General features: G+C 48.3%; 1 protein-coding gene across 2 annotated transcripts in view; it reads right to left on the bottom strand.

Annotated features, from left to right (window-relative positions):
* LOC143276135 (acetylcholinesterase-like) overlaps positions 1 to 15896 on the bottom strand; it is a 19174-nt gene extending 3278 nt beyond the window's left edge. Inside the window, exons 1-6 of one of the 2 annotated variants that reach the window (XM_076580549.1) lie at positions 15718 to 15896; positions 13990 to 14268; positions 12914 to 13071; positions 11810 to 12303; positions 9860 to 10101; positions 6962 to 7329 (exon numbers count right to left, since the gene is read on the bottom strand). In XM_076580549.1, the coding sequence (XP_076436664.1) occupies positions 6962 to 7329; positions 9860 to 10101; positions 11810 to 12303; positions 12914 to 13071; positions 13990 to 14256 (1529 nt within the window). In that variant the 5' untranslated portion in view covers positions 14257 to 14268; positions 15718 to 15896. The remainder of the gene's footprint in view (positions 1 to 6961; positions 7330 to 9859; positions 10102 to 11809; positions 12304 to 12913; positions 13072 to 13989; positions 14269 to 15717) is intronic. The other variant, XM_076580550.1, reaches the window with a different exon arrangement.
* Between the last annotated feature and the right edge of the window lie 471 nt (positions 15897 to 16367).

The raw sequence follows: 16367 nt of genomic DNA, 5'->3' as shown, positions 1-16367 counted from the left end.
GTGTGATGTGTTGTGGTGTGCTGTGCTGTAGTGTTGGGTTGTGCTGTGCTGTGGTGTGGTGTGCTGTGGTGTGCTGTGGTGTTACAGTGTGTGGTGTGGTATTGTGTAATGTGTTGAGGTGTGTTGTGGTGTGTTGTGGTGTGATGTGATATGGTGTGGTGTGGTCGTGTGGTGTGGTGTTGTGGTGTGGTGTGGTGTGCTGTGCTGTGGTGTGGTGTGCTGTGCTGTGCTGTGCTGTGCTGTGCTGTGCTGTGCTGTGCTGTGTTGTGTGCTGTGCTGTGCTGTGCTGTGCTCTGTGCTGTGCTCTGTGCTGTGCTGTGCTGTGTGCTGTGCTGTGCTGTGCTGTGCTGTGTTGTGTGCTGTGCTGTGCTGTGCTGTGCTGTGCTGTGCTGTGCTGTGTTGTGTGCTGTGCTGTGCTGTGCTCTGTGCTGTGCTCTGTGCTGTGCTGTGCTGTGTGCTGTGCTGTGCTGTGCTGTGTTGTGTGCTGTGGTGTGGTGTGGTGTGGTGTGTGGTGTGGTGTGTTGTGTGCTGTGGTATGTGTGGTGTGTTGTGTGCTGTGATGTGTGGTGTTGTGCTGTGTTGTGCTGTGCTGTGGTGTGATATGGTGTGGTGTGGTGTGATATGGTGTGGTGTGGAGTGGGGAGTGTGGAGAGTGTGTGGGGTGTGTGGTGGAGAGTGTGGAGTGTGTGTGGGGGGGGTGTTGTGGTGTGTGGTGTTGGGGGGGTGTTGTGGGTGTGTGTGTGGGGGGGTGTTGTGGGTGTGTGGTGTGGGGGGGGTGTTGTGGGTGTGTGGTGTGGGGGGGGTGTTGGTGGTGTGTGGTGTTGGGGGGGTGTTGGTGGTGTGTGGTGTTGGGGGGGTGTTGGTGGTGTGTGGTGTTGGGGGGGTGTTGGTGGTGTGTTGTGTTGGGGGGGTGTTGGTGGTGTGTTGTGTTGGGGGGGTGTTGGTGGTGTGTTGTGTTGGGGGGGTGTTGGTGGTGTGTTGTGTTGGGGGGGTGTTGGTGGTGTGTTGTGTTGGGGGGGTGTTGTGTTGGGGGGGTGTTGGGGGGGTGTTGTGTTGGGGGGGTGTTGTGTTGGGGGGGTGTTGTGTTGGGGGTGTTGTGTTGGGGGGGGTGTTGTGTTGTGTTGTGTTGGGGGGGTGTTGTGTTGTGTTGTGTTGGGGGGGTGTTGTGTTGTGTTGTGTTGGGGGGTTGTTGTGTTGTGTTGTGTTGGGGGGGTGTTGTGTTGTGTTGTGTTGGGGGGGTGTTGTGTTGGGGGGGTGTTGGGGGGTGTTGTGTTGGGGGGGTGTTGTGTTGGGGGGGTGTTGGGGGGGTGTTGTGTTGGGGGGTGTTGGGGGGGTGTTGTGTTGGGGGGGTGTTGGGGGGTGTTGTGTTGGGGGGGTGTTGTGTTGGGGGGGGTGTTGGGGGGGTGTTGTGTTGGGGGGGTGTTGGGGGGGGTGTTGTGTTGGGGGGGTGTTGTGTTGTGTTGTGTTGGGGGGGTGTTGGGGGGGTGTTGTGTTGGGGGGGTGTTGGGGGGGTGTTGTGTTGGGGGGGTGTTGGGGGGGTGTTGTGTTGGGGGGGTGTTGGGGGGGTGTTGTGTTGGGGGGGTGTTGTGTTGTGTTGGGGGGGGTGTTGTGTTGGTGTTGTGTTGGGGGGGTGTTGGGGGGGTGTTGTGTTGGGGGGGTGTTGTGTTGTGTTGTGTTGGGGGGGTGTTGTGTTGGGGGGGTGTTGTGTTGTGTTGTGTTGGGGGGGTGTTGTGTTGGGGGGGTGTTGGGGGGGTGTTGGGGGGGGGTGTTGTGTTGGGGGGGTGTTGTGTTGTGTTGTGTTGTGTTGGGGGGGTGTTGGGGGGGTGTTGTGTTGGGGGGGTGTTGGGGGGGTGTTGTGTTGTGTTGGGGGGTGTTGTGTTGTGTTGGGGGGTGTTGCGTGGTGTTGGGGGGTGTTGGGTGGTGTTGGGGGTGTGGTGTTGTGTTGTGTTGGGGGGTGTTGTGTGGTGTTGGGGGTGTGGTGTGGTGTGGTCTTGTGTTGTGTTGTGTGGTGTTGGGGGTGTGGTGTGGTGTGGTGTTGTGTTGTGTTGTGTGGTGTTGGGGGTGTGGTGTGGTGTGGTGTTGTGTTGTGTTGTGTGGTGTTGGGGGTGTGGTGTGGTGTGGTGTTGTGTTGTGTTGTGTGGTGTTGGGGGTGTGGTGTGGTGTGGTGTTGTGTTGTGTTGTGTGGTGTTGGGGGTGTGGTGTGGTGTGGTGTTGTGTTGTGTTGTGTGGTGTTGGGGGTGTGGTGTGGTGTGGTGTTGTGTTGTGTGGTGTTGGGGGTGTGGTGTGGTGTGGTGTGGTGTTGTGTTGTGTGGTGTTGGGGGTGTGGTGTGGTGTGGTGTTGTGTTGTGTTGTGTGGTGTTGTGTTGGGGGTGTGGTGTGGTGTGGTGTTGTGTTGTGTTGTGTTGTGTGGTGTTGGGGGTGTGGTGTGGTGTGGTGTTGTGTTGTGTGGTGTTGGGGGTGTGGTGTGGTGTTGTGTTGTGTTGTGTTGTGTGGTGTTGGGGGTGTGGTGTGGTGTTGTGTTGTGTTGTGTGGTGTTGGGGGTGTGGTGTGGTGTTGTGTTGTGTTGTGTTGTGTGGTGTTGGGGGTGTGGTGTGGTGTTGTGTTGTGTTGTGTTGTGTGGTGTTGGGGGTGTGGTGTGGTGTTGTGTTGTGTTGTGTTGTGTGGTGTTGGGGGTGTGGTGTGGTGTTGTGTTGTGTTGTGTTGTGTGGTGTTGGGGGTGTGGTGTGGTGTTGTGTTGTGTTGTGTTGTGTGGTGTTGGGGGTGTGGTGTGGTGTTGTGTTGTGTTGTGTTGTGTGGTGTTGGGGGTGTGGTGTGGTGTGGTGTTGTGTTGTGTTGTGTGGTGTTGGGGGTGTGGTGTGGTGTGGTGTTGTGTTGTGTTGTGTGGTGTTGGGGGTGTGGTGTGGTGTGGTGTTGTGTTGTGTTGTGTGGTGTTGGGGGTGTGGTGTGGTGTGGTGTTGTGTTGTGTTGTGTGGTGTTGGGGGTGTGGTGTGGTGTGGTGTTGTGTTGTGTTGTGTGGTGTTGGGGGTGTGGTGTGGTGTGGTGTTGTGTTGTGTTGTGTGGTGTTGGGGGTGTGGTGTGGTGTGGTGTTGTGTTGTGTTGTGTGGTGTTGGGGGTGTGGTGTGGTGTTGTGTTGTGTTGTGTGGTGTTGGGGGTGTGGTGTGGTGTGGTGTTGTGTTGTGTTGTGTGGTGTTGGGGGTGTGGTGTGGTGTTGTGTTGTGTTGTGTGGTGTTGGGGGTGTGGTGTGGTGTGGTGTTGTGTTGTGTTGTGTGGTGTTGGGGGTGTGGTGTGGTGTGGTGTTGTGTTGGGGTTGTGGTGTGGTGTTGTGTTGGGGGTGTGGTGTGGTGTTGTGTTGTGTTGTGTTGGGGTTGTGGTGTGGTGTTGTGTTGGGGTTGTTGTGTGGTGTTGTGTTGGGGGTGTGGTGTGGTGTTGTGTTGTGTTGTGTTGTGTTGGGGGTGTGGTGTGGTGTTGTGTTGTGTTGTGTTGTGTTGGGGGTGTGGTGTGGTGTTGTGTTGTGTTGTGTTGTGTTGTGTTGGGGGTGTGGTGTTGTGTTGTGTTGTGTTGGGGGTGTGGTGTTGTGTTGTGTTGTGTTGGGGGTGTGGTGTTGTGTTGTGTTGTGTTGGGGGTGTGGTGTTGTGTTGTGTTGTGTTGGGGGTGTGGTGTTGTGTTGTGTTGTGTTGGGGGTGTTGTGTTGTGTTGTGTTGTGTTGTGGGGTGTGGTGTTGTGTTGTGGGGTGTGGTGTTGTGGGGTGTGGTGTTGTGTTGTGGGGTGTGGTGTTGTGGGGTGGGGTGTGGTGTTGTGGGTTGGGGTGTGGTGTTGTGGGGGGTGGTGTGGTGTTGTGGGGTGTGGTGTTGTGTTGTGGGGTGTGGTGTTGTGTTGTGGGGTGTGGTGTGGTGTTGTGGGGTGTGGTGTTGTGGGGTGTGGTGTTGGGGGTGTGGTGTGGTGTTGTGGGGTGTGGTGTGGTGTTGGGGGGTGTGGTGTGGTGTTGGGGGGTGTGGTGTGGTGTTGGGGGTGTGGTGTGGTGTTGGGGGTGTGGTGTGGTGTTGGGGGTGTGGTGTTGTGTTGTGTGGTGTTGGGGGTGTGGTGTTGTGTTGTGTGGTGTTGGGGGTGTGGTGTTGTGTTGTGTGGTGTTGGGGGTGTGGTGTTGTGTGGTGTGGTGTTGGGGGTGTGGTGTGGTGTGGTGTTGGGGGTGTGGTGGGGTGGGGTGTGGTGGGGTGGGGTGTGGTGTGGTGGGGTGGGGTGGGGTGTGGTGGGGGGTTGGGTGGTGGGGGGTTGGGTGGTGGGGGGTTGGGTGGTGGGGGGTTGTGTTGTGTTGTGTTGTGTTGTGTTGTGTTGTGTCGTAGTGTGTCGTGTCGTGTCGTGTCGTGTTGTGGTAGTGGTGTGGTGCTGTGCTGTGCTGTGCTGTGCTGTGCTGTGCTGTTGTGGTGTGCTGTGCTGTGCTGTGCTGTGCTGTGCTGTGCTGTTGTGGTGTGGTGTGCTGTGCTGTGCTGTGCTGTGCTGTGCTGTGGTGTGGTGTGGTGCGGTGTGCTGTGCTGTGCTGTGCTGTGCTGTGCTGTGCTGTTGTGCTGTGCTGTGCTGTGCTGTGGTGTGGTGTGGTGTGGTGCGGTATGCTGTGCTGTGCTGTGCTGTGCTGGTGTGGTGTGTTGTGTGGTGTTGTAGTGTGGTGTGGTGATGTTGGTGTGGTGTGGTGCGGTAATGTGTGGTGTGGTGTGTTGTGTGGTGATGTGTGGTGTGGTGTGGTGCGGTAATGTGGTGTGGTGTTGTGTGGTGTGGTGATGTGTTGTGGTGTGTTGTGTGGTGTGGTGTGGTGCGGTAATGTGTGGTGTGGTGTTGTGTGGTGTGGTTTTGTGTGGTGTGGTGATGTGTGGTGTGGTGTGGTGTGGTGTGGTGCGGTAATGTGTGGTGTGGTGTGGTGCGGTGATGTGTGGTGTGGTGTGGTGCGGTAATGTGTGGTGTGGTGTTGTGTGGTGTGGTTTTGTGTGGTGCGGTGATGTGTGGTGTGGTGTGGTGTTGTGTGGTGCGGTAATGTGTGGTGTGGTGTGGTGCGGTGATGTGTGGTGTGGTGTGGTGTGGTGTGGTGCGGTGATGTGTGGTGTGGTGCGGTGATGTGTGGTGTGGTGTGGTGTGGTGTGGTGTGGTGTGGTGTGGTGATGTGTGGTGTGGTGTGGTGTGGTGTGCTGTACTGTATTGTACTGTATTGTACTGTACTTTGTGTGTTTTGTTACGTTGTATTTATCGTATCATACTGCTGCATTGTACTGTATTGTATTGTATCCCATTTTTGTCACAACAGACCTCCCTGTTCACCACTCCGTTAACCCCACAGCTACAGCTTCTCTTTTGTCCAAAATCCTACCGACGTTTGGAAGGTCCTATAACGTGGCTGGCGCACCCCAGATTTTTGACACTAAAACTCCATCACATCCATATCATATCTGAGGCTCTCATGACTATAGAGTGCGCACGAATCCATGGTACAACAGCTTCAACGCATCAACCCAATACTTATATGAAAGCCAAGCCAAACCCAAAGTAAGCTCAACTGATAGTCCAAACCAAAAAACAAAAAAAAAAAACAACCCAAAACCGAAACGAAATGTGTTCAAACTCCTCAGTTTGAAGCACCTCTTCCGAGATCCAAAGTCAGATGTTCTGCCGTTTTCAGTCTGATACTGAAATCCACTGAAATTTCTATCCTCGCTTTTTTTGTACAGAACTCATGGCAAGAAAGCTCTGACTCACTGTAGCTGTTTGATCGATTTTATCGTCATGCATTCTTAGCCTTGAATGGTTTCTTCAAGTCAAGATGTTTGGGGGGAGGGAGGGAGGGGGAAAGGGGGGGGGGGAGACAAAATCAGTTGCTGGTGTCTGGTCCCTTCAAACAATTAATTCAAAATAGATGATTTCCATAACTTAGGAATATCCTGTTTTTTTTCTCTCTCTCTCTCTCAAACGCAAGAACTGAACATGTAACAACGAAAATCAGTCGAGCGCATCACACTAGAGTATGATGAGGCTGCCGACAACAGTACAGGATCCAGGCTAACTTACCGTGCACTACACATTACGCACTACCTTACCCTCCAAATCAATACACTGTATTGCACAAGGACTATGCTGCAAACCCCGCCATAGTCTGAGAGAATGTAACTGCTGCACGACTTGAAAAGCACAGAAAGAATACAAAATCAGCTACCTCTGATAATCACACACACACACACACACACACACACACTTAATTACTTATTAAATTAAATTACTTATAGATTTAAATAATCAATATTACCAATGTTGTGTAAACACAAAGAATGCAGCTAATCCCAAACATTTTCTAAATTCGACACCAGCAGCACATTCAAGACAAATTACAAGTCTAATGTATAGATTTCGTTTAAATGCCTTTCGTACAAAATTTTCTAAAAATATGAAATGTATGTGCGGTAAGCAAATGACTGTAAGCCATCTACTCATTCATTGTCAGAGCATAAGACAGTTACTTCCAAAAGATGTAGTTGATGACTTTTCTTCCAATATTTCATTAGCCACTGAAAAGATTTTGAAATTGCTTAGAATGTTTTTCAGAAATTTTAAACTCAAGTCCAGTTGGTATCCTCCTTTGATGTATTATATTTAATACTGTTATTTATATTTACATTGTTGTAGGTTAATACTTGTTGATATACATATACATATTCTCCTTCCCATGACAACTCATTCAATACACACTACAACCTCTTTAGACTTTTTCTTATAATATACTTTTCCTCTGATACATAACATGAACTCTTTTTTTTTTTCACTAATATTCACATGCATTCCCTTTCCTTTATACACTACTTTACTCCTTTCCGTCTAAAAACACTTATAGTGAATAGACGTTGAACTGAAGAAAACACACACACAAACACACACACACACACACGGTCAGTACACACACACACACACACACACAGTGTCAACTCACCCAGTCTTGGCGAACGAGGTGAGAATCTGAATGAACTTGTCCGACAGCGGCTGCTCTTCGGGCGCTAGCTCTGTCTTGTTCAGCCTCTTGAAGAGGAAGTCCTCGGGTACATCCAAAGTGGTGTCGAACTCCAGCAACAGCTCATCCCCGTGGTAGGACCCTTGCACGGGGGCCTGGCTGTTGAAGACGAAGTCGTGGTCAAAGACGTACAGGTAGCGCGCGGCGGAGTGAGAAGACGCGGCCAGCTGGCGGGCCCAGTCCATGATGTCAACGCCCAGCGCACAGTCCGCGAACAGGTCTACCAGAGGTTCCACGGTCTCCGACACGTTGGCGCCTGCGTCGGCACCACGGTAGAAGAACTCCACAGTCTGCCAGGTAGCAGGAAAAAACAACAACAACAACAATATTAGATTCCATGGACAAATTTATTTATTTATTTTCAACCATCTATTTTCATTTTTCACGGTGGTGGTATACACTCTGGTGTAGGAGACCTGACACATTAGCGCTGCATGAGAAGACAGATAAAAAAAATAGAGGAAGTAGCTAATTCAACCTATCCTTTCAGACGTTACTTTCCGTTCTATTTCTGAGGATGGTGTGTGAGCTGGGGCAGAGGCGGAAACAGCAGTGACGTTGGAAACAAAGCGACGGGCGCAACAGCCCCGTGGTTAACTCTCTCCATACGAACGGCGAAAGAGGCGACGTTAACAGCGTTTCACCCCAATTACCATCATCAAATTATTGCAAACGGAAGGCTCTTATACTGAAGACGTGAATGTTGACAAAGAATACCACAATTCTGACGACGGAAGCTAAAGGTTGGGTCATTCAGACACCCACTGGACATCCGAGGGGTCTGTGTAGAGGAGAAGAGAGGACTGGCCGTACTGAGTGAGTTAAAGCGTTTTCAATTTAAGGGTCCCGGGGTTCGGGTCCTGGTCACGCCGCATGGTGAGCAAAGGGTGGAGATTTTCCCATCTACCAGGTCAACATATGTGCAGACCTGCTAGCCCCTAAGTCTCCTTCGTGTGTGTACGCACGCAGATGATCAAATACGCACGTTAAAGATCCTGGAATCCATGTCAGCGTTCGGTGGGTCATGGAAACAAGAACATACCCGGCATGCAGCACCCTGAAAAAGAAGCATGACTGCCTACATAGCGGAGTTAAACGATCATACACGTAAAAACCCACTCGTGCATATGAGTGAACGTATGAGTCGCAGCCAGCGAACGAACACAATACGAGAGAGAGAGAGAGAGAGAGAAGCCTTGGCGACAATGGGGACACAGGACAATAGATTCCATGCACTAAAATGAACGATCTCGTTCACAATCTAAACAATCCACTGGTAAATAAGACTCCACTGACTAAAATGATTATCTTCACAATCTAAACATCAACTGGAAAACAGATTCCACGGACAAAATAAACGATCTTGTTCACAGTCTGAACAATCCACTGGACATTAGAATCCATGGACAAAATGAACGATCTTGTTCACAATCTGAACAATCGACTGGATAATAGATTCCATGGACAGAAAAACAGCAAAACAAACAAAAAAAAAACCAATCTTGTTCACAGTCTAAACAATCCACTGGACAACCGATTCCACGAAATGAAATGAACGACCTTGTTCACAGTCTAAACAATCCACAAGACGATTTTTTCCACGGACTGAAATGAACGATCTTGTTCACAATCTGAGCAAACGACTGGACAATAGATTCAATGGACCAAAAAAAAACAACAATCAACCAACCAAAAAAAACGATCTTATTCGCAATCTCAACAATCCACTGGACAATAGATTCTATTGACTAAAAAAATACTGAACGATCATGATCACAATGTAAAGCAATCTTTCCAGGTGCAAGCGAAATCCGAGATGTTACGATACATTTAAAAAATCCGCATACAACACATACCGCATAGTATGAAGAGACTTTGTGTTTTTTCCCCCCGGGGTTGTGGTATGTCTTGTCTGAGAAAGAGTGAAACTGAATATAGAATGCCATATACGTAAAATGTTTAAAAAAAACTTTTACAATATCTTCCTCTTCAAAACACACAAAACGGGCATCTTGTCTTTAGCTTGTAAGCAAGTTTAACTCTCTCCATACGAACGACGAAAGAGACGATGTTAACAGCGTTTCACCCAATTACCATCATCAAAATATTGCAAGAGGAAGGCTCTTATACTGAAGAGGTGAATGTTGACAAAGAATACCACAATTCTTACGACGGAAGCTAAAGGTTGGGTCATTCAGACACCCACTGGACATCCGAGGGGTCTGTGTAGAGGAGAAGAGAGGACTGGCCGTACTGAGTGAGTTAAAACTAGCAACTCAAGAAGCATTTCAAAGTGATGCTGACTAGCACACACACATACAGAGACAGAGAGAGAGAGAGAGAGAGAGATCTGATATTTTCAGTGTACTGGCCCTCACACAAACTTTCTCAAGAAACACCGACATTTCTCACTTCCTTGAAAGAGGGAAGAAAAACAACAACAACAACAACGACAACGACAACGGCAGCAACAACAACAACAGCAACAACAGTGACAACAACAACAATGATAACAACGACGACAGCAGCGACAACAACAACAATGACAACTATTTCAACAACGACAACAAAAACAACAACCCCAACAATGACAACAACGACAACAACAATCACAACAAAAATGACAATGACAACAACGACAACAATTAGAACAACAACAATGACAACAACACCAACAACGGCAACAACAACACCAACAATGACAACAACGGCAACAACAACACCAACAATGACAACAACGACAACAACAACAATGATAACAACAATGACAACAACAACAACAACAACAAACAAAACGACCTGAAACTAAAATGAACCCACTTTCCTCATGACAGAATTCTTGCCCAGTCCTCTTCTATCAAAGCAGCTGTCTGCAATGGCCTGAAACATGGCTGACGTGTAGAGGGACTCCACAGTGGCGTTCATCACTTCTGGGAGGACCAGCAGCGTGCCCCCTTCCTTGTTGTTCAGGCCCACGATGACGTCGATGTCGCTGATGCCGTTGTCCTTCATGTACTGGTCGTCCTGCAGAAGGTCGGGGACATCTCGGGGGAGGAATTCACCTGGGGGGGGGGGGGGGGGTGGGGGGGGGGAATAAAACACAGTATGAAACAATAGATGTGACACTGGTGTGGGGCGTGGGCACAAAGAGAGAGAGAGAGGGGTGGAGGGTGAGAGGGAGGAGGGTGAATGTAGGGAGAGAGATAGAGGGAGAAAGAGAGAGAGAGAGAGAGGAGGGTGTGTGTGTGGGGGGGGGGGGGGGCAGAGAATGAGAATAAGAGAGACAGAGAGGTGTGGGGGGGGGGGGGGCGGGGGGCAGAGAATGAGAGAGAGAGAGGGGATGAATTAATGAATGATTTTGATTTTCTGAGGGTATTAAATTAAACATGCATGCTTTTTTTGTTTTTTTTCATCCAGCCCTTGAAAACAGACAAAACAAAAAAAGTGGAATATATAAATGATTTTTTTTTTTTAAGGGAAAAAAGTGAACAAGCAGGAGAAATATCAAGGAACACGTATATCAAAAAAAGAGAAAAAGAAAAGGAGATAGTTACATTGATAGATGGATTGTGACAGACAGACAGGCAGAGGGAGCAAAGAGAGCGTGAAAGAGACAGAAAGAAAGCGAGAGACACAGAGAGAAAGACAGTGACAGCAGGACAGAGAGAGAAAGAGAGAGAGAAAGAAAGAAAGAGAGCCCAGTAAAGGATTGTGGGAAAAGGAAATTTTCTATCTAAAATTACGTTTAACTCTCTCCATACGAACGGCGAAAGAGACGACGTTAACAGCATTTCACCCCAATTACCATCATCAAAATATTGCAAGCGGAAGGCTCTTATACTGAAGAGGTGAATGTTGACAAAGAATATCACAATTCTGACGACGGAAACTAAAGGTTGGGTCATTCAGACACCCACTGGACATCCGAGGGGTCTGTGTAGAGGAGAAGAGAGGACTGGCCGTACTGAGTGAGTTAAGTAACATACTCACCGTGACCCAACTAGTGCAGACTCCGGCAGGGGTCTGACATTCCTGTCCTGTGCAAACTACTATCCGCCTATGCGGAGAAAAACGAAAGCAGCTACGGCCGATAACCTCCCGGAAGTAGGTAACCTCACCTTTGCCCCCCTGACTAACTCTGAACTCCAACTAGATCAAGCTGAACCAACAGCTTCTCAAAATCAAAAAGAGCTCCACTTGTCTCTACAATCCAAGGCAGAATATTCCAGGAACTGACATTCACTTGGGAGAAGAGATAAAAGATTTTTCTTTAAGTGTCAAAAATCAAAATGATGGTGATTATTGCCAGCTGACCACAGAGAGTAGTTTCCAGTCTGAAAACTTGTTGGGAAAAAATTCAGAGAGAAAAAAGTCTCCAGTTACACAAACAAAGAATTATTGTAAACTGTTAAAGTAGACTTGTAGTAACAGAAACAACAACAGCAGTATCAGTTACATTCACAGCACACAGGAAATAATATCACGGATAGCGACTGCACCAACCACAGTATTCAATTTTTTTTTCTTTTTGTGCGCTTAGAGTTGACTTCATCAAGATTTTGCGCCTTATTACTATTATTTATGTATTATCTATTTTTCATTTATTTATTTTTTTTATATTTTTTTTCTTCTCAAGGCCTGACTAAGCGCGTTGGGTTACGCTTGGCAGATGTGGTGCAGCGTATATGGATTTGACCGAACGCAGTGACGCCTCCTTGAGCTACTGATACCGACACTGATACAAACAAACAGAACAGAACAGATACTCACCGTCAATGTTTGCAAAATAGTAACCCTCGAAAGTCGATTTTTCTGCATGCTCTGTCGACTTCTTGAAAAGCTCCTCCGCTGTCTGATCCTTCAAACACTTCACCAAGTCCGACGTGGACTCCCCGTGGCACTCAAACATATCTGTTAACTCCTTGAAGACAACTTTCATGTCGCGCATGTCATTCAGATGCAGGAAGGATTGCGGCCCTCCGCTCTGCATGATGCCTCTCTGGAACAGTCCTTTAGACTGGGGGCTGAGCATGTGGAAGGCCACACTCATGCTGCCTGCCGACTCTCCGAAAAGGGTGATGCGACCAGGGTCCCCCCCGAAAGCTTGTATGTTGTCCCTGACCCATCGAATGGCCAGGCTTTGGTCCCAGAGGCCTGCGTTGCCTGGGACCAGGTCGTCGCCGGTCGTGAAGAATCCGAAAACGCCCAGGCGATACTGGATGTTGACGACGATCACTCCTCCATCCGCGACTAATTTGGAAGGTCTGAAACACACACACACACACAGATACAGAAAGATACAGAGATAGACAGACACACACACACACCTACCTAATATCACTTTCAGTGGAAAGACATAAAACTGAAGACTACTACTACTGTTACAACTACTAACTATTACAACACACAGTGATTGGTAAGTGAAAGAAAAGACATGAATGGTCGTGTTTTTGTTTGTTTTTTTGTTGTTTTTTTGTTTTTTGGCTATAGTTTGAAGTTTGGAAGATTGGCTAACTTCCTCAACATATAACAGTGAAACGAACCAAAGCGAATTGAGCTAGGGTTCAGGTCACTCCACAGTCAGTCTTTATTTCTTTCGTTGTTTGCTCTTTGGAAGAAAAAAGTGGGAAATGTTCTCATGTCGTCAAACAAGCAAAAACAAATTCGTCATTTAACATTGACACGTATGCGTGTGCATTCAATCACACACAGACACGCGCGCGCGCACATACACACACACCTCAACAATCCCTCACTCCCCCCACCCCCAACCAACACACACACACACATATACACACACAAATTTAACCCACAGTAGTTATCAGATTAGATCCACATGTATTCCCAGAATCACTGTCCCTCAAACTGGTTCACCTGTAAGAATAAACGTCGCCCATTGAGAATGCTCCCCCATGGATGAAAATCATGACGGCATATGGACCATCCCCTTTGTCCTCATCGGTAGGGACATACACGTCCAGGATCAGACAATCTTCGCTGGTCTCTCTGGATTTTCCAACCAGCAACGGTGGCTGGAACACACACACACACACACACACACACACACACACACACACACACACACACACTACCAATTTAAAAAAAAAAAAAAAAAGGAAAAGAAAAGATATTTACACTTTCCCGCGATCAGCCGCATCGCTATGTGATTGCGGCCATGCTGACCAGACCCCATCCCATATTCTCCAAGACTGCCCCCTGTATGAGAAGATGCGGCAGCAGTCCTGGCCTGGGGGTGCTGACCTCAACACCAAGCTCTGGGGGACGGCAGCCGATCTTCACCGGACGTCCGAGTTTGTGGCATCCCTCGGACTTCGACCCTGACTGCGTTGCTGTCGAACGCAAAGAAGAAGAAGAAGAAGTACACTTTCCCGCGATGAATTCACATGACTTATGTGAAGATTGTTCTGATTTTGTTTACTTGCTCGTTGACCATCGCTCACTGAGCCGTGCGGACAGTGTCTCTGTTTGCTCCGCACACTGGTGTGTCCAACTTCGGATACTTTGTTCCTTTTCGGACTGCTTTATACTAGAACTGACAGCGCGAAAGTACTGGGAAAAAATTGCCAACAAACTGCTTTCTTGTAGGAAAAAAAAAGAATCAAAAAAAAAAAATTGTTTTATGTCAACTCTGACATTTTCGTGAAGGTGTGGAAACGCCCGTGCAGTATTGATCATGTTTTGCATGCGGTGCAAAACACACACACAATTAACACCCTTACCTGTACACACACACACACACACACACACACACACACACACACACAAACTTAACACCCTCACCTGTACACACATACACACACACACACACTTAACACCCTCACGTGTACACACACACACACACACACACACACAAACACACATACACAGACAGACACACACACACACATAACACCCTCACCTGTACACACACACACACACAACACCCTCACCTGTAAACACGCCGGCCTGACCTGGTCCGCCACAAACACCTTCCCCTCCCCGGGACCGGGATGGGGCTGTGGCTTCTCGAACCTCAGGTCCCCGACAGGTGGGAGGGCGTACGGGATCCCTAGGTAGGCGTTCGTCATCCTCCCGCCATCCCCCTTCACGCTGATCCCCTGCAGGGCCCCCCATGGGGCCTGGATAAGGGGCACCGCCCTCACTGACACCACCGTCAGCACGAGGAGAAGGCTTGCTGCTACTGTGCCCCGCGTCATCTTCACTGTCTGCTGCACAGAAAACACGTCAGAAAACACGTCACGATCCATACATATACACAGAAAACACGTCACGATCCATACATATACACAGAAAACACCTCACGATCCGTACCTATACACAGAAAACATCACGATCGATACATATACACAGAAAACACATCACAATCCATACCTATACACAGAAATCACGTCACGATCCATACCTATACACAGAAAACACCTCACGATCCGTACCTATACACAGAAAACATCACGATCGATACATATACACAGAAAACACATCACAATCCATACCTATACACAGAAATCACGTCACGATCCATACCTATACACAGAAAACACGTCACGATCCATACCTATACACAGAAAACATCACTATCGATACATATACACAGAAAACACATCACAATCCATACCTATACACAGAAAACACATCACGATCCATTCATATACACTGAAAACATGTCACCATTCACACATACGATCTACGATCAAGTTTGGTGCATAGCAGTCAGCGATGATGGTTATTTTGTTGTCATGCATGACTAATTGGTAATATTCTCTCTGCTGCATGAATTAATTCTGCCTGCATCCGTCTGCTTAAGTTTGGCGCAAATGAGGGCAATGAGTCCATTGCTTCTGTTAGTTCCAGCACTACAGAATATGCTTCCAGACCATTGTGTATCGATTTCGTGCATCACATCATCTGTTACGTATGTCCCCCCCACGCCTTTCACAGCTAGGTACTACATGTTCCTCCTGCAGGCATTTATCGCAGTTTTTTTTTTGTTTTTTTTTTTTTTTGTTTGTTTGTTTTTGGGGGGGCGGGGGGGGCGAGGGGGCCAGGGCGTTGTTCTGTTCTTTGTGATAAATATCAGCTTTGAACACACCAATTTTCGTAACTGGTTGCAGTGGTGTGTTCGGTACCCGGTTACGTACACGTACCGGCGGCCAGTTTCTAACCGTGGAATGAGTCCATCGAGCTCAATAGTATTCAGCTCAGTGACACAGTCGCCCGGGCCGTCGGGGTTCCCAGTCCGCCGCTCATAGTTTGGGAGCGAGGATAGTAGCTCTACCCGGCCTACCTTTTTGAAGAGCAGTTTCAGATCAGTTTGCTGTTAACACTCAGAGGGATATTATTTATCCGCATCTTTGTGGAGATTTTCACGTACGTTTTGTACTGCCGACGGGTGAAAATGTTAATTATAATAATTATAAGAATATCGAACCAGAGATGGTGGACACGTTCGTCAGAAACAGGTATACCCATCTGGGTAGATTTTATTTCTGACTTCAACATCGGAGAGTGGACGGGTAAAAATGTTAATATCGCCGATGAATAGATATACAGATAGATAAATAAATCAGTAAACGATATGCTGCCAAAGTCATGCAATATCCTGCTCCACTTCACGAGCAAGACTTGATACAGTAAAAAGAAGTTGCCAAACAGCTTACCTTCGAACGACGTTGAAGATTTGAAACAGGAAAGAACTGAATAATGAGACACCGAAATGGACGAGACACTGCCTACTGTTGCGATATGCACACAGTTCAGCCAAACCTTTCAGTGGTGCGGTCTCTGAACCGGCCTTGAACTTTCTGCTCCTGTATTGTTTGCACGTCGCGGCCGAACGTATTCTCGTGTTGCATGTGTACTCACAGTGCTTTTCAGTGTGTTGTGAACTGTTCCGGTGTAGTATTCCAGATTGGCCCCCACCTGGAAACGTCCCCGGGGGACAAATTAACCGCTGGAAATGTCCCCCCCCGGGGACTGTCTCACCGTTCATAATGTACTAATATTCCGGTGTAGTATCCCAGATTGTCTCCCACCTGGAAACGTCCCCGGGGGACAAATTAACCACTGGAGATGACCCCCGGGGACTTTCTCACCATTCATAATGTCCCCTGCGGACATTGTTAGCGGTCAAAATGTCCCCTTTCTTGGGTTTTAGCCTCGTTCTGAAATGTCCCTCTTACCCTGAAAATGGCCTCCCCATGTATCAAGTAACGTCCCCTTCAGTTGCCAAAAACTGAGTGTGTGTCTGTGTCTGTGTGTCTGCGTGTGTGTGTCTGTGTGTGTAGTTGTAAGTGTAGTAGGAGGCGTG

Source organism: Babylonia areolata, chromosome 31, assembly GCF_041734735.1.
Source record: "Babylonia areolata isolate BAREFJ2019XMU chromosome 31, ASM4173473v1, whole genome shotgun sequence".
Classification (NCBI taxonomy): Eukaryota; Metazoa; Mollusca; class Gastropoda; order Neogastropoda; family Buccinidae; genus Babylonia; species Babylonia areolata.
This window is presented reverse-complemented; position numbering and strand designations above follow the sequence as displayed.